Source organism: Citrus clementina, unplaced genomic scaffold (genome assembly GCF_000493195.1).
Source record: "Citrus clementina cultivar Clemenules unplaced genomic scaffold, Citrus_clementina_v1.0 scaffold_9, whole genome shotgun sequence".
NCBI lineage: Eukaryota > Viridiplantae > Streptophyta > Magnoliopsida > Sapindales > Rutaceae > Citrus > Citrus x clementina.
In genome coordinates, this window is record NW_006261964.1 from 29,730,856 (window position 1) to 29,755,897 (window position 25,042).

The 25,042-nt window shown below is 34.9% G+C and overlaps 4 protein-coding genes across 5 annotated transcripts; all 4 read left to right on the forward strand.

Annotated features, from left to right (window-relative positions):
* Positions 1-858: 858 nt before the first annotated feature.
* LOC18032086 (uncharacterized AAA domain-containing protein C16E9.10c) lies at positions 859-7,743 on the forward strand. The gene is made up of 16 exons (XM_006422011.2): positions 859-1,448; positions 2,202-2,323; positions 2,474-2,562; positions 2,670-2,705; positions 2,977-3,070; positions 3,295-3,337; positions 3,448-3,539; positions 3,994-4,058; positions 4,297-4,793; positions 4,887-4,974; positions 5,055-5,189; positions 5,280-5,848; positions 6,240-6,375; positions 6,465-6,533; positions 6,654-6,785; positions 7,182-7,743. Exons 1-16 carry the CDS (start codon positions 1,216-1,218, stop codon positions 7,293-7,295), a joined length of 2,514 nt encoding a protein of 837 aa, XP_006422074.1. The 5' UTR covers positions 859-1,215; the 3' UTR covers positions 7,296-7,743.
* Positions 7,744-8,269: 526 nt separating this feature from the next.
* LOC18033547 (F-box protein At5g52880) lies at positions 8,270-10,940 on the forward strand. Of its 2 annotated transcripts, none has more exons than XM_024182618.1 (6): positions 8,270-8,581; positions 9,038-9,192; positions 9,312-9,399; positions 9,551-9,753; positions 10,158-10,312; positions 10,549-10,940. In XM_024182618.1, exons 1-6 carry the CDS (start codon positions 8,397-8,399, stop codon positions 10,666-10,668), a joined length of 906 nt encoding a protein of 301 aa, XP_024038386.1. In that variant the 5' UTR covers positions 8,270-8,396; the 3' UTR covers positions 10,669-10,940. The 2 variants fall into 2 exon arrangements, with proteins under 2 accessions (XP_024038386.1, XP_006422075.1); XM_006422012.2 differs by having other exon boundaries at positions 10,158-10,303.
* Positions 10,941-12,923: 1,983 nt separating this feature from the next.
* On the forward strand, positions 12,924-14,396 carry LOC18033548 (anthocyanidin 5,3-O-glucosyltransferase). The gene has a single exon (XM_006422014.1). It carries the CDS (start codon positions 12,924-12,926, stop codon positions 14,394-14,396), a length of 1,473 nt encoding a protein of 490 aa, XP_006422077.1.
* A 3,959-nt stretch (positions 14,397-18,355) lies between these two features.
* LOC18033033 (reticulon-like protein B3) lies at positions 18,356-20,579 on the forward strand. Its single transcript, XM_006422016.2, has 5 exons — positions 18,356-18,759; positions 19,369-19,549; positions 19,631-19,772; positions 20,030-20,099; positions 20,196-20,579. The coding sequence occupies exons 1-5, from the start codon at positions 18,561-18,563 to the stop codon at positions 20,369-20,371; spliced, it is 768 nt and encodes a 255-aa protein (XP_006422079.1). The 5' UTR covers positions 18,356-18,560; the 3' UTR covers positions 20,372-20,579.
* The last annotated feature ends 4,463 nt before the right edge of the window (positions 20,580-25,042 follow it).

Here is a 25,042-nt window from a genome sequence, read left to right on the forward strand (position 1 = left end):
TGTCTATAGTTATTGGCGGTCCATATTTAATTTGATAGAGATGGTTGGTTTCTTCTTCAATTTTCCTACGACTTCTCTATTTTTGCCTCTGTTATTCAAATTTATATATCTGGTCGTTGTCTATGGTCTATTTCAATTAATAAGATTCCTTAAAATAACACAAAATATTTAAGACATAAATTCCACTCGCATAAGTAGAGGGATTCCGAACTTTCGATTTCATTCTTGTAATGGTACAAAAAAAAATCAAAAAGTAAAATATAAAATTCAAATGCATATGTAAGTTTAAAAAATAATTTGTGATACAATTTGTTTAGCCTATTAACTAAATCGACACCTAAATTAAATTTAAGTCAATGCTCACTATAACATTTTAAACCTAATAAAATATTAAATTGATATTGTCCGCGAACACATATTCTTTTAATTCACGTAATTATTTTTTTTTGAGTCCAACACTATCACAACAATTTATTTAATTAGGAGGACACAAGATCTCTAAACACTCAACAAAATAAATCTTCACTAACAATAAGAGATATCACAGTCTCCCTTTAATTTTGGAAAATAAAATGTTTGAGCTTTGAGCAAAAATAAGATATGGTGTCCAAACGACCATTCACATAGAAATAAATGCTATTTATGATTTTTTTTTTCAAATAAAAACATGATCAAACGAACGGATGACAGCCAAAGTTGAGGGTGGGGGTTGCATGATTAAGATTAACCTTATTATAATTAATTAATTTAATAACAATTAAATAATCGCAAAAACAAAAAGCTGCCAACGAGTTAAAAAGTTATAGAAAAGAAAGCCGACCAATTAGAAGAAAAGGAAGAGAGTCACCAGTAAGTCAAAAAAGCAAGAGAAAAAAATGATAATAATATATTTTTCCCGGCAACCAAGCAAGCATTTAACGTCCATTAGTATAATAAGCATAAAGCATTGCTATAAATAGTTGAAGAGAAGGACACCACATAACAACAATTAGCGAGTGCAACCAACAACAAGTCCATTTACCTGTCATCAAGCCTTTGACACAACGTTCTATTCGGACAAAACCAGATTTTTTTTTAATCCATTTATTTCTTCTTCATTCACCAACAACCCAGTTGGGACCAGAGTTCAAAGATTGCATTTTGCAGGTGAAAAATTATTAAAGTTGAAATTTTGAGAAGAGGGTATTGAAAAAGTTAGCATTTTGGGAGAGAAAAATGGAGCAAAAGCATATATTGTTGTCAGCTTTGAGCGTGGGAGTTGGAGTGGGGATGGGATTGGGATTGGCTTCAGGGCAAAGTGTGAGTAAATGGGGAGGTGGTTCAAGCTCTGGCTCTTATTCCTCGACGGAGGGTGTATCTGGAGAGCAGATTGAGAAGGAGCTGATGAGGCAAGTGCTTGATGGCAAGGATATCAAGACCACCTTTGATGAGTTTCCTTATTATCTTAGGTAAGCAAGAGAGTTGCAGTTTGTTAATTTCCTTTCGTTTGTGTCTTATTGTGTTAGATAATTTTTTTTTCTTTTAAATGTTTGGTTTTGGAGTTCTATGAGCATTTTAAGATCCTGAGATACAAAGATGATAAATAAATGTTCAATTTAAAATCTCTGTGATCCTCTGTTCCTTTTACTAGTTTGTTCACTGGCTTTTAATAAATAGAGAGTTTTTACTTTTTTTGTTTTGGCAGATTACTTTTTCCATGTCCTGTTTTACTGGGAAAAAAGAGATCTAATTCATCTCTGTGAAAAAGCTAGTTTGATTTCTTAGTTTTCTTTTGAATATTATATAGATCATGTGATCTCAATAATTACCAAAAAAATGAAATAAAATAAAATTAGATTATGACTTTGTCTCTGCATTTTGATAAATATTTGATGTTCTTGTTTTCTTTTATAAATAAATACTCAACAAATTTTAGATTATGGCCTTTTTCCCCCTGGAAGAATTTATGGTCTTATATACTTTTTGTAATAGCATGTACTGTGGTATTAACCCGGAATTTGTGGATTATGCAACTGGATATATCATCAACTTTTTCTGTCTTTTAGTCATAAGTTAGTGATGTTGTTAAGCTAAGGAGCCTAACATGTAATAATCATAAGAAGTTCTTGTATCAAACAAGCTTTCTCCAACACGTCAATTAGAGACAGATTTAATGGTTATATCTAATACTAATATCCTCATTCTGATGATGGCAACGACAGCGAGAGAACGCGGATGTTGTTGACAAGTGCTGCATATGTTCACCTTAAACACTCTGAAATTTCCAAACACACCCGGAATCTTTCACCAGCAAGCAGAACTATTTTGCTGTCAGGACCTGCTGGTAAGATAATGGGGATATGATATGCTAGTCTAGTCTGCATCAAATCTTTGTTCAAAATTCATTTTTGAATCTGATTGAAGTGTTAAACTAAAGCATCTATGTCCACAGTTCATTTTTAATATATTCTTGTTGCCAATTGATTTTCTGTAGAACTTTATCAGCAAATGCTCGCCAAGGCTTTAGCACATTTCTTTGAGTCAAAGTTGCTCCTGTTAGATGTTAATGACTTTTCCTTAAAGGTGACTATCACATCTTGACAGACGCATATATTATTTTAATATAATTTTTAATTCATTTGAATTCTCTCTGATTGGTACTTACATTCTTTGTGGTTACCTACCTACAGATGCAAAACAAATACGGTTGTGCCAGAAAAGAACCTGTAAGCTTTCCCTGACTTCTACTGATAAAAATACTATGTCTTTAAGGTTTCTGAATCTGAAATGTGTTTACTGTTGCATTGTCACATCATATGTTGTTAGAACAAAGTGGATGAATATAAGTCATAAAGTCAGAAAATAGTTTACCTTTGTTGAGATTCCGAATGCTTATCCATTTTGCTCCATACTGCAGAATGCTTCTGTTGGATACAAAAGTAAACCGATAGCCTGAAGTTGTGTGTCTTTTTCCTGATTAGTTGCTTTGTTTTGTAGTCTTTTAAGAGGTCCATCTCAGAGATGACATTGGAGCGGATGTCCGGTTTGCTTGGCTCCTTCTCAAAACTCCCTCCAAGGGAAGAAAACAAAGGTAGAAATAAAGTACTGATCTATTTGTTGGATATGTTTAGCAATTCTGCTTATTGGAATGAAGTTTGATGTTCGTTGATGTTTGTTGATCCGAGGTTTTGATGATTTCCATATGATTTTTCTACTTCAAATATAATCTTGATTGTTTTTGTTTTACTGTTTTCATTTCTTGTTGATTCTTTTTCTCAACATTTATTATTGCTCTGATCAATAATTGTTTCACAGGAACATTGCATCGGCAGAGCAGTAATGTTGATTTGAAATCAAGGTATAGAATATGAACTAACAGTTAGATATTCAAGTAGTTAGATTTTAAGCTTCATTTGTTGAGTGGATCATTTGTGCCTACTGGATTCTAATTGCTTCATAATTTTTCAGATGTATGGAAGGTTCAAGTTTTCTGCCAAAACATCGTAGAAATGCCTCTGATATGAGTAGCATCTCCTCCCTTGGTGCTTCTCCAAGTCCAGGTTAGTAATTTGTATTCTTTTCATACTATCCTGAAATCTTAAAAGGTTACTGCATCACATTGTCTCTCTGTTAATTCTGATTGTTATCCTGATTGTTCTCATAAATACAAGATACTTTCATAGGCAGTTAACAATCTTCTGTCGGAGACACATTATGCTCATTGCGATGAATTCACTTTTACTTGATTTGATCATGATATCTTCACCAGAAACCTTGTTATTACAATGTACACCAGCAACTTATAAGTTTTCTGGAACATTCCCTACATCACTCCTAGTTTTCAAAAAAGTGAATATGATTACCAAAAAATCTTACTTTTTACCATGGCTTTCATTCAACTAGATATATGGCTTGCAGTAGCTTCTTCACAGTATCTCATACTTCATATACAGTTACCAAAAAATCCTATAACTTACTGTGGCTAATACATAATTTTCATTGATTTATTTTCAGCTCCACTCAAGCGCATAAGCAGCTGGTGTTTCGATGAGAAACTTTTTCTACAGTCTCTGTACAAGGTATCTTAAGTACTAAACTGCTCGTCTTGAAAGATAAAATGTTGTTAAATTTATGGGAGATCTTGATTGGAAGATACCTATTCTTAACTTCATATGTGTGTCTGTGAGTGTATGTGTGAGTGAATGTGTTATGCATAAAGTGCCTCAACTATACAGTCAGCACAGTTTTTTTATAAGCTTTTCTTTCTGGACTCGAAATATGAAATAAATAGGTAATAACTTGTTATTTTTCATACAGGTATTGGTTTCAATAACTGAAACCAGTTCTGTCATTTTATACCTCAGGGACGTTGATAAGCTTTTATTTCAATCACAAAGGTTTTACAATTTGTTGGACAAATTGTTGAAGAAACTTTCGGGATCAGTTTTGGTGCTTGGCTCTAGGATGTTGGAACCAGAAGATGATTGCAGGGATGTAGATGAGAGGCTCACCATTTTATTCCCATACAATCTTGAAGTCAAACTACCTGAAGATGAAACTCATCTAGTTAACTGGAAAGCTAAACTGGAAGAGGATATGAAGGTTCTCCAGTTTCAAGATAACAAAAACCACATTGCTGAAGTACTTGCGGCCAATGATCTTGAATGCGATGATTTGGGTTCAATCTGCCAGGCAGATACAATGGTGCTTAGTAATTACATAGAAGAAATCGTGGTATCAGCAATTTCTCATCATTTAATGGACAACGAGGATCCAGAATACCGAAATGGGAAGCTTGTTATATCATCCAAGAGGTATATGCCTTTCTTAATAATCTTTTTCTTTCTTCTTCTTTACCAATCAAATGGTGAGGGTTTTATCTGATTACTATTCTGGATTTTGAACAGCTTGTCCCATGGATTGAGTATATTCCAGGAATGCAAAAGATTTGGGAAGGACAGCCTGAAAATGGAGACAAATGCTGATGGTGCCAAGGTTGATTTTACTCTCGAAACCTTATTCAACAATTTGAGCATAGTGATCCGGGTGCAACTAACCCTTCTTGTCATTTTCAGGAAACTGGAGAGGAGGCTGTTACTGCAAAGACAGAGTCAAAGGAAAACCCAGCATCAGAAAGCAGAAGTGAGATGGAAAAATCAGTTCCTGTGGTGAAGAAGGATAGCGAGAATCCTCCTCCAGCCAAGGCACCTGTGAGTTGAAAATCCTATATATCTTTATCATTGTTTCTCTTTAGTTCTTTCAGCTCTGTCTCACTGTGGAATTTTTATGGTTGCCTGCAGGAATTTCCTCCAGACAATGAGTTTGAGAAGCGCATTAGGCCAGAGGTTATCCCTGCAAATGAGATTGGAGTGACCTTTGCAGATATTGGGGCCTTGAATGAGATTAAAGAATCACTACAGGAGCTGGTCATGCTCCCTCTTCGAAGACCGGACCTGTTCAAAGGTGGGCTTCTGAAACCATGCCGGGGTATTTTACTTTTTGGACCTCCTGGTACTGGCAAAACAATGTTGGCCAAGGCAATTGCAAATGAAGCTGGGGCAAGTTTCATTAATGTCTCAATGTCCACCATCACTTCAAAATGGTTTGGGGAGGATGAAAAGAATGTTCGAGCTTTGTTCACACTTGCAGCAAAGGTCTCTCCAACAATAATTTTTGTGGATGAGGTTGACAGCATGCTTGGCCAGAGAACCAGAGTTGGGGAGCACGAGGCTATGCGGAAGATTAAGAATGAATTCATGACGCACTGGGATGGGTTATTGACAAGGAACGGTGAGAGAATTCTGGTTCTTGCTGCAACCAACAGGCCATTTGACCTTGATGAAGCCATTATTAGGCGATTTGAACGCAGGTATATTAATGCAGTAGTTAATTAAATCCTCTTCAGCAGCACTTGTTGGCGTTGAAAGCATATCTTCCCTTGTCTTGCTATCCCAAATTCTGAGGAAATTATATGATTAATGTATTTTCTGAATTCGTCAATCAATGTTGAGCAGATATTCATTCTACCTCCCTAAGTTATTGATTTTACTGAATTTGCATCTATTTATCATATTGAAACTATTTTAAGCGTTAACGATTTCTCTTGGTAAAACTTTATTTGTCTCTCTGTTTGGTGCATTAGAAAATGTTACAAAGTCCTAACTTTTTATGTGTGACCCTTGTTGTACGGTGACTGGTGGTTGGCATATTAAAATGTTAGCTTCATGTTTCTTATTCCAATGCTTTTCTATGTCGAGCAGAATCATGGTTGGACTGCCATCTGCCGAAAACAGGGAAATGATTTTGAAAACACTTCTGGCAAAAGAGAAGGTCGAAGATCTAGACTTCAAGGAGCTTGCAGCTATGACTGAGGGATATAGTGGAAGTGATCTCAAGGTTTGTTATTAAATATGTTAACGGTAATATCTCTTGAAATAAATTCATTACTGGCTCTAATCAGCTCAGGCATGAACTGTTTGCAACAGAATTTGTGTGTCACAGCTGCATATCGACCTGTTAGAGAGTTGATACAAGAGGAGAGAAAGAAGGATATGGTAAAGACATGAAATATTCCTCTACTTTGCAGTCATTGCTGATCTTATCCCACTTCTTGCTATATCCAATACCTGTTATGATGAAATATCTGATTTTCTTCTCTAAATAACTTTAAACAGGAAAAGAAAAAGAGAGAGGAAGCTGCTAAGAGCTCAGAAGATGCTTCAGAAACAAAAGAAGAAGCTAAAGAGGAACGAGTAATTACTTTGAGACCTTTGAATATGGAAGATATGAGGCAGGCAAAAAATCAGGTACTTTACCTTTCTCTCGATGCTCGAGATATAAACAAAGCAAAGATATATGCAATGGACTGTGTTCTTCAGTGTCACCGTTAACAACTGCAGTTTAATTTTTTGGAAAATCGATATAATTGGTGGTTTGAAGGCATCACAAGTGCTAGTCAATGTTGTCAAATTCCGCTACACATTATGTTCACTGTTCCAACTAAGATGCTCAAGATTTTTGATGGCTTGCTGCATGTTTGGCAATGACAAGCTTGTGTCATTTTGAACTGATACAATATTAGTTGATAAATTTTGAACTCTGGCATGCAGATTTTAGTTGCAGAAAGACATTTATTGTTCTATGTTTCCATTGTAACCTACAATAACTTGATTGATATTTAATGTTCTAATACTATAATGCAGGTCGCTGCTAGTTTTGCTTCTGAGGGTTCAGTAATGAATGAGCTAAAACAGTGGAATGATCTGTATGGAGAAGGAGGTTCAAGGAAGAAGGAACAATTAACTTATTTCCTATAGATTAGTCGAATGCTGCAGGCTACTTCTGTCCTCATCTACTTTTTATGAAAAACAGTGATTGATTTTAGAAGCCAAAGTTCCCGTCGATGTGGCATGCAGTCTGTCCAGGCATACAACAGTAATGTTGCATTCAATAGAAAGTTGTGTCATCGAATCCTCACACATGAAATGCAGACAGACAGGGCAAAGCGTCAGAGGAGGTGCCCGTATACAATAGGGTTCTCGGTGTTCGTTAGGCCATTCATCAGAACCATTTGCCACAAGTCTTCTTAGGATATAGTATTCATTTTTATGTGAATGTGTGGTATTTGGAAAATGCAGAATCTGAATATTGGGTTGTTCTGATTGTTCTGTTAGTTTTATGGAACATTGTAATACAATAGCATTTGTAAATTAGTATCTGTGTAATCTTTGATGGTACAACACTTTCTTTTTCTTCTAGAAATTTGCACTTTACTGTTTGTTGTGTGTGATTACTTATTTTTACTTAATAGAGTCACAAACTTCTTCACAGTAGATGATGAGACATAGCAATCTTTGCTCTAGCGTTAATCTTCTCCCCCCCCCCCCCCCCTCCCCTCTAACTAGTTCATAGGAAAAATCATGCGGTAAAGCAGAGACTTTGCTTTTATGATCCATTAATAATTTAATCTAAATTTAGTGGATTCGACAAGGAGAAGGAGATCTAGTGTTATGTCACGTGATAAAACATTTTTAGATTGTCATACCGGAGCAATTCCACGCAAATCCTTTCTCATACTTGTAACATACTCTAATGTCTTTAATTTAGAGTTTATTGAATATATAGCTTGAAAATTTGTGACCAATATGTTAAAAGAAAAATTAGTTTGAGATTAAAATTTGTTTAAGTCATTCAATAGAAAATTGCATAACTAAAACAATAAAATTATTTTTTAATTAAAAATAAAAAATATTAAAATATGGCACAAATAATTTTCAATTGGTACAAAAGGCTAACAATGATGGTCATATATCTTTGCGCCCCCGCCCTGGCCCTGCCCCGGCAGCCGTTGTTCTGTTGCTAATTCTATCAAACTGAGAAACATTAATTGTTTTGTTGTTGTAACAAAGCTTCAGAAAATGTCAAATTCAACGGAGAGATATCAAAAGCTAGGCTTAAAAGAAGCTCTTACAAGAATCTACAGATACCCAATTGCTTGTAAAGAGCTGAGCTTTATATTCAGAGGAGCTTACTCCAAACTCCCCAAGAATGTTCAGTCCCTCATCTTTCAAGATTCTCTCGCCGCCTTTCGTCTCCTTCCCGAGTATGTATATCCTCTTTTCGATTTTGTATTTGTTGCCTGTTCATTTGTTCTTGTGTTGTAATTTTGTCAAAATTGGATACCCAGTTTATAATTTTGATTAAAAGAGATTAATACAGGATCATAATTTACCAATTTTAGACTTCATGGGAAATTAGGTTGTCGTTTGTTAAGTGATCAAATACTAGAAACCTTTTTTGTATTTTTTTAATTAGTTGTTGTAAATGAAACAAATTGTGGATGGCCTCTTGGCCTTCCCCAATTCTAATTGCTGCTTATATATTAATTTATTTCTGTGTTGTGAAATGGAATCATTAGATGAACTTTAGCTGCTGCTGTATTGCAATTAAGCAGCAGGACACCAGTTATGAACATACCCTCTAGATGACATTCTTTGGTTGTGTTGGGTTTTCTAGTAAAATCTGCTAATATTATTTATGATGATTATTTTATGATCAGAATGCAGACATCCAGTGCTGTTTCTGCTGCGCATCTTCTTTTTCAGAGTGCAGAGGCAGTATTGCCAAAGCAGAAAAAGAATCTGGCCATTACAGAATATAAACAGGCTAAGGTTGCCCTTAAGAGGCACCGTAAAGCTCGCCAGGAAGAGCAAGGTATGCACCATTCACTGATGTTGAATTTTTTTCTAAGCTGAGCGTAATTCTTTATTGAAAATTGGAGAGGGAAATGCTTGATCCACCTTCATAATCATTTTCTTAACATATACTTGCAGGCTCTGTCCAACTACCCCAGGATGTTCTTGTACATATTTTTAGATTTCTGGATTTGCAATCTTTAGTTTCTGTTGGGCAAGTCTGCTGGTAATTTTCTTTTTTTCTACATAGAGCATTTATTGAGACTCCTTGCATGGCTGACCTCCTCATTGCATTGCCATGTATCTTTTATAGTTTTCCTTTAAAAATTAAGTTTATTTTCTTCATAGTTTGATTGTTTTGGCCTCTCCATGTGAAGGTCTTGGAATTTAGCGGCAAGTGATAACCACCTGTGGCAGTTGCAATATGCCATATATTTCAGTAATTCTGATAATTGTTTAAAGACCAAAGTTCAGCAGAGCGGCAGAGTGATAGAAGATAAAATGAATACACTTCTACAAGATAACATGGCTTCCCAGCCCTCTGTTGATTGGCGAGAAACATTTAAAGGAGCATATATAGGTATGGGATTTACCATCTCTTGTAAGGTATAAGTGTTATGCTATTTTCTAGATCTTATGTGTACACTCAGTGGTTAAGCTAACTTATGTGAAGTCACCTTTCTTTTGAAACAAAACAGTCTTGATATTTGACAATATTATTATTTTGATCTGGTATATAGAATTATTTACTTTGCTCTTTCAATTTTAAAATGCTATAATGAGCCATTTGTTGCACTTAGAGATTTCCTATGGCACATATGAATATATATGCTTTCAAGAATCTCTCTCCTTTTTTCTGAGCACATGCGCACAAACGTGCACATCCATGAATTCGGATTCCAACATATGTTTCTGCCTTCTATACCTGTCATCTTTAATTTGCAAAACATTTGCTCTTACTATTGCCTTCTGTCTTTGTATCAGGTAATTCATTGAAGAAACTAACATCAAATAGGGGATTCTGTGGGCACTGCAATGCAGTAGTATGGCTTAATAACTTGAAATGTTCTAATGAACGCTGTGGTCTGAAATTCAAAAATCAGCAAATCAAGCTTCTATCCCCTTGCCAGGTGCATATGGTACATGATTAACTTAAAGCTATCTCTAACGTTCTTCTATGAGCTGGATAATATGTCCCCTGGTTTGAAATTGCTAGAACTTTAATGACATCCAAAGGATTGAACTTCCATATATCACTTAGTGTCATGGTTTCTTATTTCATCCCTTAGCCCTTTTTCCCTTTTTCATTATCTTATTCTGCATCATCTTAATTTTATACTGATTAGCTATGTTCATCCTGCATTTGTCATTTTAGGTCGTTAAATATCTACTGGACGATCCCTTGTCACTGTCATCTTCTTCAGACAGTGACAGTGAATCAGATGAAGAATCCATTTCCAGCTTATGGGCATATCCCAAACACTTGCATGTGTGATAAACTTATTCAGCAGGAGTTAATTTCTGGACCTTGTTTGACAAGATCGTGTGGATATTAACGATATTGTTGTTGACGTTGAAAAGGGGTGGTTAATGGAGGCAGATTCCTTGATTTTTTGTAATGGGTTCTGTTTCTGTATCCTAGATGTTTTCTTGATCCTAGCATGGCAAAAGAGAATATAGACTGCAAATGGAAATTTTTAGTTAAGAATGATCTTAATGCTGTGTTAAAACCATAAATTATTCAGTTGGATAAAGAAGAATATATCATCCGCTTCATTTTAGTTATTTGTATTGTTCGGTAGGTTATTAATTTTATTAGGGAGATTGCCAATTTTCCCACTACAGTAATCAACATATATCATTTTCCTCCCTGTTGTTTTTATAATGGTAAAAAACTCTCCTGGTAGCATAAGTTTACAATATTACCCTTATTTTCAACTATTGTTTTATTTATATTTATTATAAATTAAATAAATCACATGAATAGAAACTAAATAAAAAATTAAGCATTAAAAACAAGAAATATATGTTTTGATATGAGCAAAAAAATTAATAATAAAATTTTTTTCTTGTACTTATTTAATTTGTGAAAATTTTTTTATAATAAATATATAAGAAAATTATTATAAGAAAACTTGAATGACAAATAAAAATTTATTATAAGATAAATAATAAAATATTACAAAATGTTTATTATAAGAAAATGTTCACAAAATAAATAATTACAAGAAAAAAAATTATTATTAATTTTTTTCTCATATCAAAACATATATTTCTTATTTTTAATGCTTAATTTTTTATTTAGTTTCTATTCATGTAATTTATTTAATTTATAATAAATGTAAATAAAAGAGTAATTAAAATAAGAGTAATAGTATAAACTTAAGCTGTCATGAGGGTTTTTGACTATTATAAAAACAGCAGGAAAGTAAATAGTATATGTTGATTTCTGTAAGGAGAAAAGTGGTAATCCCTTATTTTATTATGGTAGTGACTTTTATGAGGAAGGGAGAAAACTACATTTATGTAAAACTCATGTTCTGTGGGCTTCAAATGTGTGGGCCGGGAACCGCTCCGGCTCCGCACAAACACATTGATCTAGATTTGGGCAGACGTTGGACCTGAAGGCCCATACTTTCTCAAACTTGAGAGTGACAAAGCAGTCTATATATCTTTCGGCCCCGAATTAGCTTCTTTTTCTTCTCGCTCCATCACTCTCTCAGTCTCTCTCTCTCTCTCTCTCTTTGTCTTTATTAACACGGTATTAGTAGCATAGCAAAAATGCGTTCATTTTGAGATTTTAACAATTCACATATGTGTTCATATCTCTCGTTTGTTAAGAGAACGAGCCCCTGTTGAGAGCTCGAACCGACTGGCTAGACACCGCTGCCAAAATGGTTGAGATTAAATCTAACAAACACGGCAACTCTTTTAACTATCGGAATTGCTTTGCTAGTATCAGGATCTGAACTTTATGTTCTTGTGAGCGACGCAAAACCATGATTTTTTATTTTATAGTTGTTGGATTAAAAAAAAAAAAGGTAATTAATCACTTATAGCTCTTAATTACTCGTGTCAATGAATTGTTAGTGAACACGATTTTTTTAACCATACAAAATATTATGAAGTAAAGGCATCATTATTTACTAGTTGTTTCCATGCAACAAAATGTTTCCTCTATTACTACTTACTTATTAGCCTTAATTAAAGAAAATGAAGTGAGTGGAGAGCTAGAGATAACTTAAATTATAAAGATGAGCTTGAAGAAGAAATAAAACACCTTTTTGTTATTCGTATTCATCTCATAATCATTACATTTATAGTGCTCTACAGGAAACACGATAATGCCAAGAATAAGATCAAGCCCAACACAATTGTTATCTTTATCTTGATCTTGATAAATACAAAAGTGCAGCTTGAATTAATGATAAGCTAAGAGATAAGGTTGATCACTTTAACTTTCCAAAACACTAATGAATGCCAAGTGTGCTGCCATGTGATCTAACAACTTTGAATTCGTATTACTCAAGTTTGGTAGCTCTGCTACAATATTTTCATCAGAGATGCATGCCTTGTGATTCTAGATTATCGGTGGCGTGCCTCCATGCATGCTAAATTATTATTTCATAAAATAATATTACTTTTATCAGATAGAATATTACTTGACGTAAAGATCACCTCAGCAGCTAGCATATATGTATTGTTATGCTCCTCTTGTAACTCACTAGCAAAGGCAATTAAGCTGTGTCCATGGCGGATGATAATAACAAAACAATTGTTCTATATCCTTCACCAGGAAGAAGCCATTTAGTGCCAATGATTGAATTGGGCAAATTAATACTAACCCATCACCCTTCTTTCTCCATCACCATGATAGTCCCCACCTTCCCGAACACCGTCGCCGGTGACACTTCTCACTACATCTTCGCCGTCTCCGGTATCACCTTCCACCACCTCCCGACCGTATCCGATGAGCTTGGCCTAAAATACTACCCATCCATTGATGAAGTCACGAGATTACGTGACAGGTTAGCTGAACTCAATAATCCTAATCTCCGCCAAACCCTACTAACCCTTTTTAAAACTTCAACACTCAAAGCCCTTGTCATCGACTTCTTTTGCAAAGCTGCCTTGCAAGTATCTTCAAGTCTCAATATCCCCACTTACTTCTTCTTCACCAGCGGCGCCACGGCCCTCGCACAAATCTTGCATTATCCAAATCTCAAGAATATCACAGATAATGACTGCTTCAGAGTTGACGCTGAAAGTGAAATGCTTCTTGATCATATTCCTGGCTTGCCACCAATTAGGGCAAAAGAAATGTTCCCTCCTGATGACAGCGTACTCAAGAACACCATCGACACTGCAATTCAGATGACAAAATCTTGCGGGATCATCATCAACACTTTTGAAACACTCGAACAAAGGGCTAGTCAAGCATTAAAAGATGGCAAGTGCGTACCAAATGGAGAAACAATGCCGCCTGTATATTGCTTAGGGCCGGTTCTAGCTGCGACTGTTGATAACAAAAATGATTACCATATGTGCTTGAGTTGGCTCGACTTACAACCGAAGCAAAGCGTTGTGTTCTTATGTTTCGGTAGCATGGTGTTCTTTAGCAGCAAGCAGTTGAAAGAAATGGCCATCGGGCTAGAGAGGAGCCGGGTTAGGTTCTTGTGGGTGGTGCGTGTTCCCCCGCCGGAGGACGAGTTTCGTCGGAATTTGGCGGTGGCGGATGCTGAGGTGAGTGTGGAAATGTTTTTGCCTGAAGATTTTTTGGAGAGAACGAGAGATAGGGGGTTGGTGGTGAAATCATGGGCTCCGCAAACGGATGTACTAAGTCATGACTCGGTGGGTGGGTTTGTCACTCACTGCGGGTGGAACTCTGTGATTGAAGCATTGTGTGCTGGGGTGCCTATGGTGGCTTGGCCTTTTATTGGGGATCAAATGGTGAATAGATCGTTTTTGGTGGAGGACATTGAGGTGGCTGTGCCGGTTGTCGAGTCTGAAGACGGGTTGGTGTATGGAGCTGAGTTAGAGAAACGAGTGATTGAGTTGATGGACTCAGAGAATGGGAAAGGGAAAGTGCTTCGTGAACGGACTAGGGCATTGAAAGAGAAAGCTATGGGGGCTTTGAGAGAAGGTGGGTGTTCACTTGCTGCCCTAGCTGAGTTGGCCACTCGTTTAGATAAGGAATGGAGTACGGACGACTACGAGTTTTAATTCAGCGTCTAGAGATTCAAGAAGATATAAAGAGATAATACACTCAATTAATGCAATGCACATATACTTTGTGTTTGTGTATTTATTTTGAAAAATTATTTAGTAATTTATAGTTATATTTAATTAAATTATAAATATTATACATGCATAAATTGAGTGTAGTACCTATAATGTATTTTAAAATTTCTCCCACTTATATTAAAAGATTGTTGTAGTTACACTCACGACATCTCCACAGAGTATGGAATACCAAATTTTTATATCCTCATTGATGTGATATAAACATGGATTTCATACAATTCATTATAAATAAAACATTATAAAATGATTGATCATAAAATATATAACCAGTTATATCGTAAAACCTCAATAAATTAGTGTTAATAAATTAATAAATTAAATTAAATAATAAAATCTTCCGATCCAAATTGGCCCTATTTACTAAATTAATAATTTCGTTAAATACATAAAATAATAATTTTTTTGAATCCTTTAGAGCCCAAAGAAAATATAAATTAATAATTTGTCGAATAGAAAATATAGCAATAATAAATAGCATATAAAATTCTTAAAATTAAGAATTTTTGTTTATTGACAACTTCAATTTTCTCAATTCAACTATTTTCTAAATATGCATGTAATGATTTGAGACTAAAAATTAAACTAATGACTGATGTACTTAAAGAGTTTATGTTCTTTAAGCTTTAACCATTTGAAATACTTTATCTTCTAGGGTATTAAATTTTGAAAAGTAAATACATCAATTTTTTATATGTCTATATACAGTACACTTACATAAATTTTTGTCTCCTATATAGATGTTCTAAAATTTATTAATATTTTTTGTATATACATGATAACTTTTGAAATTTATGAGTGAATCGTGGTCAAAGGAATAGTACACACATCAAGATGGCACAAGTAATAATTAGAATATAACATTCTTCTTAAATTTGCGATAAATTAATAAATTATTTGTTTATTAAGACATAAAAGAGATTATGATATGATGTCTCATCATCATTTAGTTCATTGTTTACAATTTACTTATTCTGTAAATTGCTAATAAGTAATGGCTACGGAGGATAATAATACGATTGTTCTTTAATCCTTCTCCAGGAAGTAGCCACTTACTCTCCATGGATGAATTAGGCAAATTAATACTCACCCATTACCCTTATTTCTCCGTCACCATCATAATCTCCACCTTTCCAACGTCTATTGCTGGCGACATCTCTAATTACATCTCCGCTGTCTCTGCCGCCACCACCACTCCCGGCACCACCTTCTACCACCTCCCACAGTAATATCCGATCAGTTTGACATTACTCACCACCCATCCGTTGCTGAAAGTCCCAAGATTACGTGGCCAACTAGCCCTACTCAATAGCCCTAATCTCCACAAAACCCTAATAATCCAATCAAAAACATCTAACCTCAAGACCTTAATCATCGACTTCTTTCACAAAGTCGCTTTGCAAGTATCTTGCGGTCTAAATATCCCCACTTACTTATTCTACGCCAGCAGCGCATCTGCGCTAGCCCAAGTTCTGTATCTTCCCAATACTTATGGAACCACAAATGGCTTGAAAGATCCTCAAATGGTTCTTGATATCCCTGTCTTGCCACCCATTAGAGCAAAGGAAAGCTAGCATACAAGAACGTGATTGACGCTGCAATAGAAATGACAAAATCGTCAGGAATCATAATAAACAGATTTGGAAACACTCGAAACAAGAGCTCTCAGAGCTTTGAAAGATGGCAAGTGCGTGCCATACGGAGAGCAAATGCCGCCTCTATATTGTACAGGCGCAATTCTAGCCGCGACTACTAGTGATAACAAAAATGATGACCACACGTGCTTCAGTTGGCTTGACAAACAACCAAGTCATTGCATTGTGTTTTTGTGTTTCGGTGCATGGGATTCTTTAGTACCAAGCTGTTGAAAGAAATGGCTATGCGGTTAAAGAGGAGCGGCGCTGCGTTCTTGTGGGTGGTGCTTTTTCCGCCTCTGGAGGATGAGTTTCGTCAGACTTTGACGGTGGCGGATGCTGAGGCTAGTGCGGAACTGTTTTCGCCAGAAGGGTTTGTGGAGAGAACGAGAGATTGGGGGTTGCCGGTGAAATCATGGGCTCCTCAAGTGGATGTACTAAGTCATGACTCGGTGGTCGGTTTACGGCTCACTGACGGTGGAACTCGGTGCTTGAAGCTGTGCGTACCGGGGTTCCTATGGTAGCTTGGCCTTCAAACGGGGATCAAATGGTTAATATGGCCTTTTTGGTGGAAAAGATCAGAGATCCTCTAACGGTGGCCGAGAGTTAGGAGATGGGTTGGTGGATTGGTGACTGCAGGCGAGTTAGGGAGCACTGACTGAGTTGATGGACGCAAAGAATGGAAAAGGGAGAGTGATCGAAGGTATTAGGGCACCGAAAGAACAAGCCGTGGGGGCTTTGAGTGAAGGTGGACGTTCACTTGCTGTCGTAGCCGAGTTGGCAGAGTCATTTAGAAAATGATTCAGTTTTTAAATCCCACTAGACAACACCTTGTTGAATCTCAGTGCCATGCACGTTTTCAGCAAGTTGTGGGAAGGGATTCTCGTTTTTGTGCTGCACTCTATTTATTTGTTATGTATTAATTTGTCAGAAAATGCGGATCTCTCTATTTGTATTTTATTATTGCTATATATGTTATATTATTGTGTTTATTAATTCTATTTATTTAACTTATCGTTATGTTTCTTAAAATTTTATTATAAATATACGTTTCTAGCTAGATTGTGAAATAGATTGGACTCTAAATTATGGTAAATATATAAGCCGTAAAAACTTCAAAATGAGTCATGCATAAAAATCTAGTGCTATTGTTGATCATATTCATACGTTAAAATATATTCAACATAAATCAATTACTTACGACATTCAGAACTTCAATTTTCGAATTGATTTTTCTCTTTTCGGGACGGTGCAATCGAAGTTTGAAGTTGGTCGTTACTTGCTCATCGGCCGCACCAACCAAATCACCTTCTTCTTTAATTTTTAGAGACACGTGTCGCCTGACTACGATTGCTCATTTTTTCTCCTCACATTGAGCATATCCAATCATGAGATTCCACGTAACCCCCAGACCGCGGGAATCAAATAGACGGCAACTTGTAGGGTCCGCGTAGAATATACCGCGTGCGAACGGCGTCACCCTAAGTCCTTATCAAAGCGAAGGGGGGGTGTTGCTCGTTAAGTTAACGTCTATTTAGCCTCGAGTCGCGGGACGAAGAATTTATCACCCGGCTGTTCTATAGAAACAGCCGCGTCCATCACAGCCAACTTTATCACCGTTGGTTTTAAAATTTTGAATTTTGACGATAGCGATCATGTTTTAGCGTCCTCATAAATTAGCCATTTATATAATTTTGAGGAAATAAAGTGAACATAAAATAAAAGATAACATAATGAACTAGCTGTTTTAATTTTCAGGAAACAAAATTAAATTAAAAAAAGAGTATGATAAATTAATTATTTTATATTTTTAGGAAATGATATTAAATTTAAATTACAATTATCTAATATTACTAGTTATCGTAACTATTCTAAATAAATTATATATTTGATAATTTTAAAAAATATTTACTAGATACAATAGCTAATTTCATAAATTCAAGTAAAAAAATAATTTTTACTTGAATCTTTTCAGACAATTTTATTATTCAAAACTCTAATTTATTTTCTTATAGTCTTTTTTTTTTTTTTGAAAAGTTATAATCCATTATTATACTTTAATAGCAACTAGCTAGCGAGTTTTTTTTTTTTTTTTTTTTGGTAAATCATAAAGAGAAAAACGATTTATGAGTGGCAGCAGTCACAGCCATCACAAAACCGTAACCCTAGATTCGCTCGTAATCTTTTCCAAGTAACACGTGGCCGTCCCTCGTTTTCCGATTTATACCAAACTTGCGAGCCTCGTATCCGAACCTGAGATTCGTACTAAATAAAAAAATTTGAACGGCCGAGATTTCATCACCTGGTTTTCCTGTAAAAATAGTCACGCTCAAAAAGAAGCCGAAACGCTTTCTTTGCTCCTTGTTCCCACCGAGTCTCGCTCTCTCTCGTTCTAGAGTCTAGTACATTTTTCAATTCATTTTCATCGGCGCTTACTCGGCGGCAGAGATCTATGGCGGAACATGCACCTGAGCACGAATCAGCCGACAAATCACTGGTGGAGAAGATCACGGATAAGATCCATGGCCACGACTCCTCGTCATCTGACTCCGATGACGACAAGCCGTCGTCTATTGACGCCTTTAAGTCCAAAGTATTCAGGCTCTTCGGAAGAGAAAAACCTATTCACCATGTCCTCGGAGCTGGAAAACGTACCCTCTTTTTCCTCTCGTTAATTGTTTATTTCAGTAAAATGCACGATCTGAGGTTGCTTTATTTTTTTTGTTGGTTAGTTAGCTGAGATTAACTTCACAGGAGCTTAAAAAAAAAGAACTATTTTTTCCAATTTTTTATACGATTTTAAATATTGATGAAGAGAAAAAAAAAAAAAAAAGGTAAAGCTAGGCTTTTTTTAAATATATATATATATATTTGTGGACATTTAGTATGGGATTAGTTTATGATTGCAGTGTTATTGCATTTTAGGGATTTACGGATATTTGTTAAGTGCACTTACATTTTGGTGATTTTACTGAATATGATACTTTTGAGGAAGCTCATTAGCATGTGGTTTTATATAATGAGAATAATGCCATTGTAAATTTTCGAATAGCATATGGAGTTCATATATTGGAACCCAATCTCGAGAATCAGCTGGGTGACTTTTAATTGATTGGTGCTTTATTTAAGCTTAAAGGATGTGCAGGGATCATGTAACTCTCTTCTCACTCTTTTGTAGATGCACACACTAGTGCAGGTAGCAGCGTATGGATTATATTTTGTAAGCTTTTTTCTTAGTCTTATGTATATCTTTTTCTCAGCTGCTGATATTTTCCTATGGAGGAACAAGAAAATCTCTGCTGGTGTGCTAGGTGGAGCCACTGCAATGTGGGTTCTCTTTGAGTTGCTGGAATACCATTTAATCACTTTGGTCTGCCATATATCGATTCTCTCTCTGGCTGTTCTCTTCCTGTGGTCCAATGCATCCACATTTATCAACAAGTATGGAGTTGGATATTCCTTCTATAAGTTAATCCCCAATGCAAATTCTTTATAGTCTTCATTTTACTGTCCTTCTACCAGATCACCGCCAGAGATTCCAGTTGTTACACTTCCTGAGAAGTTTGTCCTTGAATTCGCCTCTGCCTTGAGGTATGAAATCAACCGAGCCTTGGCTGTCCTGCGGGAAATTGCATCTGGAAGGGACTTGAAGAAGTTTCTTGGTGTATGTTCCTTCTTTCTGCTTTATTCTTTATGCATTCCTTGGCAGTGCAATGCCTTTATTTGTTTCATCAAGCATCTTTTATTTGGGCTCACTCTGTGACAAAAACATACTTGTGGATAAAGCTTTTTGATAAAACTTTTTTGTTAAACCTCACAGTCCATAATTATTAGTGAATTGATGCCATTTGCATCCGTTATTAAGTTATTGCAGCTGTTGTTCTCATGCCATTGACATGCTACTGCCCTTTTTTCGCTTAGGTCATTGCTGGCTTGTGGCTTTTGTCTATTGTCGGTAATTGGTGCAACTTCGTGACATTATTCTACATTGGTAAGAAACATTCGTTAGTTTTAATGGCTTATTTTCTTAAATGGATTGTATTCTTGCTGAAGTGTTTGGATCTTTTGTATGGTTCTTTTGAAACAGTATTTGTTTTGCTACACACCGTGCCCGTGATTTATGAGAAGTACGAGGACAAGATTGATTCATTTGGTGAGAAGGCAACGATTGAGATCAAGAAGCAATATGCAGTCTTTGATGAAAAGGTTTTGAAGAAGGTTTTGAGTCGAATTCCCAAAGGTGCATTGAAGAAGAAGGATTAAAGACAAGAATTGTTCAAGTTTTTGAGAAACCAATGTTCTGTGGGAGTTGGTGTTGTAGTTTATTATCACCCATTGGAATCCTTCTTTCTGTTTTCTGTTTTAGAGGTGTTTGAGCGGACACAAATTTAAATTAAATAAATACAATTTGCATTGATAGTAAAATTTTCTGGAACTTATTCATTTGTTTTTTAATATATTTAAATTAGCTACCCCTTTTTTCAAACGCCTTTTCAATCTGGGCGTTATCACGCATTCCATAATGGGCCAACTAGCTTGGGTTATGCAGGCGTGGTACCAAAAGCACCTCACTAATTTTCTGATTGCACCCGGCCCGCTACAACTCCTTTACAGCATAAATATAGGTGTGTTGAGAAATATGGGACGCAATGGTTCTGCCAAAAGTACAACTCCAGTATTCTGATTACACCCAATTCTGTAAATAAACTACAGCCAACGTATCACCTATGGCATTAATGATGCATGCATGTCCCACTTGTTATTCAAATGTTCAATGGCAAGGCTTACAGGCCACCGCCCATTCAAAAAGTAAGCTGTGGATTGTTCTTGGTGCCTGGTGGTGTTATAGAATTGCTCTCAAGTAGTCCTTATAGATATTAGTAAATTTGTGATATAATTAAAAAATAATAATAATAATAATAATAATAAGAGAGATGGGAAGAAGAAGAAGAAGAAGATTTAAAAAAAAATAAAGTCGACGTTACTATATTCAATTATGTTCAATTATGGGGATAATTTTACCTTTCAATAAAGTTAGTCACTTAAAACTTTGAATTCTTCATAGGATTTTTACAAACGTGCGGAACAAAAAGCAAAAGATGAAGTTAAGTTTCTTTAACAAATTAAAGTAGCCACAATGCAACATTGATTGACATCTCTTTCACGAAATAGCAAGTTCGCATTGATTAGCAAATAGTTGCTAACACGATAAAATTTGTTTAATAATTAATTAACCGGTGAGTGTATCAATTCGTACAAACATAGAAGCCCCACATTCACAAAAATTATTTTGATGAATAATTTGACCAGCCAACAATTTATGAATTTCTATAAAGACGCCAAAAGTCACCTAACGTGTTTGTGACAATTCACTATTCGAAGAGAAATGTAAATGGTCTATATAGCAGACTATTTTGATTGGAAAACTGAGCTTGATGGAGACTATAAGTATAAGATGATTGAGTTTTCAATCATGGATTTTTTTTTTTTTTTGATACATTGGAGCCTAGTAAAACTAGGCTAAAACATAACGGGGAATAGAAGTCCCATATATATCATTACATAACCAATAACCAAGACTCCGGGGAGTTTTTAAAGACGTGAAGTCCAAGGAGTAAGGAACCAGCAAGTTTCGCCATAAAATCTGTAGCAAAATTGGCTTCCCGATATATATGCTTTATGATAATGAGCTATTGTCTATTCATCAATTCTTTTATGGCAGTTATGAGAGAAAAATATGCATTAGGCATCAAGCTAGTAGAGGAAATAAATTGGGAAACACATTGGGTATCCACCTCTGCAATTAAATAACGAATGCCGCGGTCCCAAACAATATTAAAAAGTGTTAAAGTTAGGATAAAGTATATAGATTTTTTTTAAAAAAAAAGTGTATATAGATTTCAATACACTATAATATAATACGAAGTTTGTGGTTCTTCATTCTTTAGGTTATCCTTTATTTTAAAATGACCAAGAATTTCTGATTGAAAAATTATTAAGTATAAGACTTGTGTCATTCGTGTAAATATATGTGTATATAAATTCAAAGTCATATTGGTATCTTTTTAAATTCAAATTGTATCAATTTAAGTTGATCAACGAGTTTTATTCATTTTTTAGGGGAAAAAAATATTGCATACATTTATTATTTATATACACATATTATTTATATAACCCATTCATATACATTAACGTGGCATGAAATAAATGTAAGGGTGAAGATTTTAGGGGAAAAAATACAGCAATAAATAAAAATAAGAACAAAATTATCATTCTTCCATGATTTAAAAAAATGAAAAGTAGAAAATTGTTCTTTAATTAAATTGGTATCTAATTCCAAAGTCGAGGGATAAGAATAAGATAAGATGTTGCAAAGTTGCCGGTCTAAATAGAAAAGTTTCAATAGGTGCAAAAATAAATGTCGGTAATATACATCATCATTGTGAATATCGTTATATATTATTGGATGGGTCAGTTCAAGTTTCTTGGTTTTCTTTTTTCTTTTTTTCTTTAGGTTCAATTCTATTAATTAATCTAAAAATTCATACAAAAGCGAAGGAACGAGCGCATAATACATAAAGATTAACGACGTGCACACCATAAACATGAAAAACTAGAGAGAAAATTGCATGACATTTGGATTATTCTCACAATAATTCTTGAAAAAGCAAACAAAAAAGAAAGAGACCAATTAGATTTCGTTGAAATCAAAGTGAAATCATCATTACATATTTACATGGCTTGCACAAGCCTTGATGAAATTTAGAATCATACACATATCAAGATTCAATAGATAAACCAAAAGGAAAAACTAGCAAGCCCCTTTATATGTATTCCTTCAAAATTTGTCTTCTCACTCTATTGTTTCAGCACTTACCAAAATCCCCCTTGACACAGGTGTTTTTGGTATGTTTTGAAACAGTTGGGGTGGATAGTACAAATTTTGGAAAAAAATAAGGGGTCTTGGTAGTTTTCTCCAAATCAAAACAAGTGACTAAAATAATAAAATCTTGCGTTTGAAATTTTGACGAGATACATTCAATAGAAATCACACATTTTAATTGCACAATCATTGGTCCCTTTTAACATAAATGTATTTATACGTGGGTGGGCGCATAAATAATTTGTATGCCCACTTTATTTAAATCTCTCTTAAAACTAAAACCACCAACAACCAGAATTATTATCAACATCACTCATCACTATCCAATTTTCCTCTTTCTTATTAAAACTCAAATATAGCCACAAGAATCTCCTTTTTTAAAATCTTTTTTCTACCTTAGCCCTTTGATGCAACGGGGCTAGAATCTTTCTATTTATCTTTCTTTCCCTTACCCAAAAATTGGACCATTTTGAAAAAGAAACAAAAGGGGGCAACAAACAAAAAAAAAATTTAAAATTTAAAATAAAAATAAAAAATCACTCCACAAGTCACAGCTACAAGTCAAACCTTTTAACAGCATGGGAGACTCGGTCCTTCTTTACTAGAATTTAAAGAAGTTAAAGCCCTTAAAAAGTAGGGTTCATAGCTCATAGGGTCATGCGTGAAGCCAATTGCCCCAATTTCTTGCCTTTGTTAGAGAACCAATTTATTCTGAGCTAAGCAGATCTTTTTAAGACTGTGCCCATAAAGTAAAAGTGCCCTCTGTTTCTATTATTATTATTAACATGACCTTACCTTACCTTGCGTCTCCTCTCTCTCTCTCTCTCTCTTTTTGTTTTTTTTTTGAGTCTTTTTCTTTTTGGCCTTTTTCTCTTTTGTTTTTCTTTTTTTCACCTCTTTTTGGAAGTTTTCTCATCACTCTCCTCTCATGGCTTTTGCATTTACACCAAAAACGCGCTCCAAAAAAATAAATTGATTCTCAATTCTGTTTTTTTTGTTTTCCTTTCTAAATTCTAATTTTGGCAGACAGTAAAGAGGACCTAATGAGTTTGCTTAACTTGTTACATTGTTGATTGTTGCACTACAAAAGTCAAAATCGGTTTTTGTCTATAAATGATTAGTGCAATGACTATGGGAACTCAAAGATAAAATAATATAACAATATAATTGACGATAACTTTGTTAAATGAAAATTTTAGCATTTTCATATTCGTATTTTCATATTCCATAACGTGTCTCACATTATGTTCTCATTAATCCTTATGTTTAACTCTTAAAAATATTTAGAACTTAGAAGTACTTCACTTTGTCTTCAATTTCGCGACGTGTTCCATTAATTTATTAAGCAAATTCAGTAAATTGTTAACAAAAGATCAATTAATAAGACAATGACTAGTTCGAAGATAGGAACGGTTTATTTTATCCTTAAAATCAATCAGGACGAGATTATTTTTAAATCAGACTCATAGATGACAATCTTTAGTCGTTCCCACCTCATATAATTATAGATAACTTAAATTTTTAATATCTTACTTGTATTCATATTTTTATTTTTTAAGTTGATCTCAAGAATAACAATACTCACCAAACTCGATCTACCGCCATACCAAAGTGATTGAGTAATTGACAATATCACTCAATATAACAGAAATAATGTCATTCGCTGATATTATCACTCAATATAATGCGAACAATGTCGTCCTCGGGAGCGTTTCTTATTTTTTTTAATTGGGAGGATGAGAAAAAATAATAATGAAGGTCGTAAATGTGTTGAAAGAAATAGAAACAAGTGCGCGTGGGTCTAATAATACACAATTGAGACAAGACTGAAGGAAGAGCTCTGCCCCCCTCTGGCTTCCGTTCCGTAAGGTGGGTGTGGATACGTAGTCTAAGTGAGAGACTCAGCTTTATAGACTATACGCCACACTCCTCTCCTCCTATTTCTTCTTTGAATTCTGATCTGACTCTCTCTCTCTCTCTCTCTCTCTCACAAATCAAAAAAATAAAAAGAAAAAAAAGTAAAAAATGTGTAATGCATTGATATTCACGTG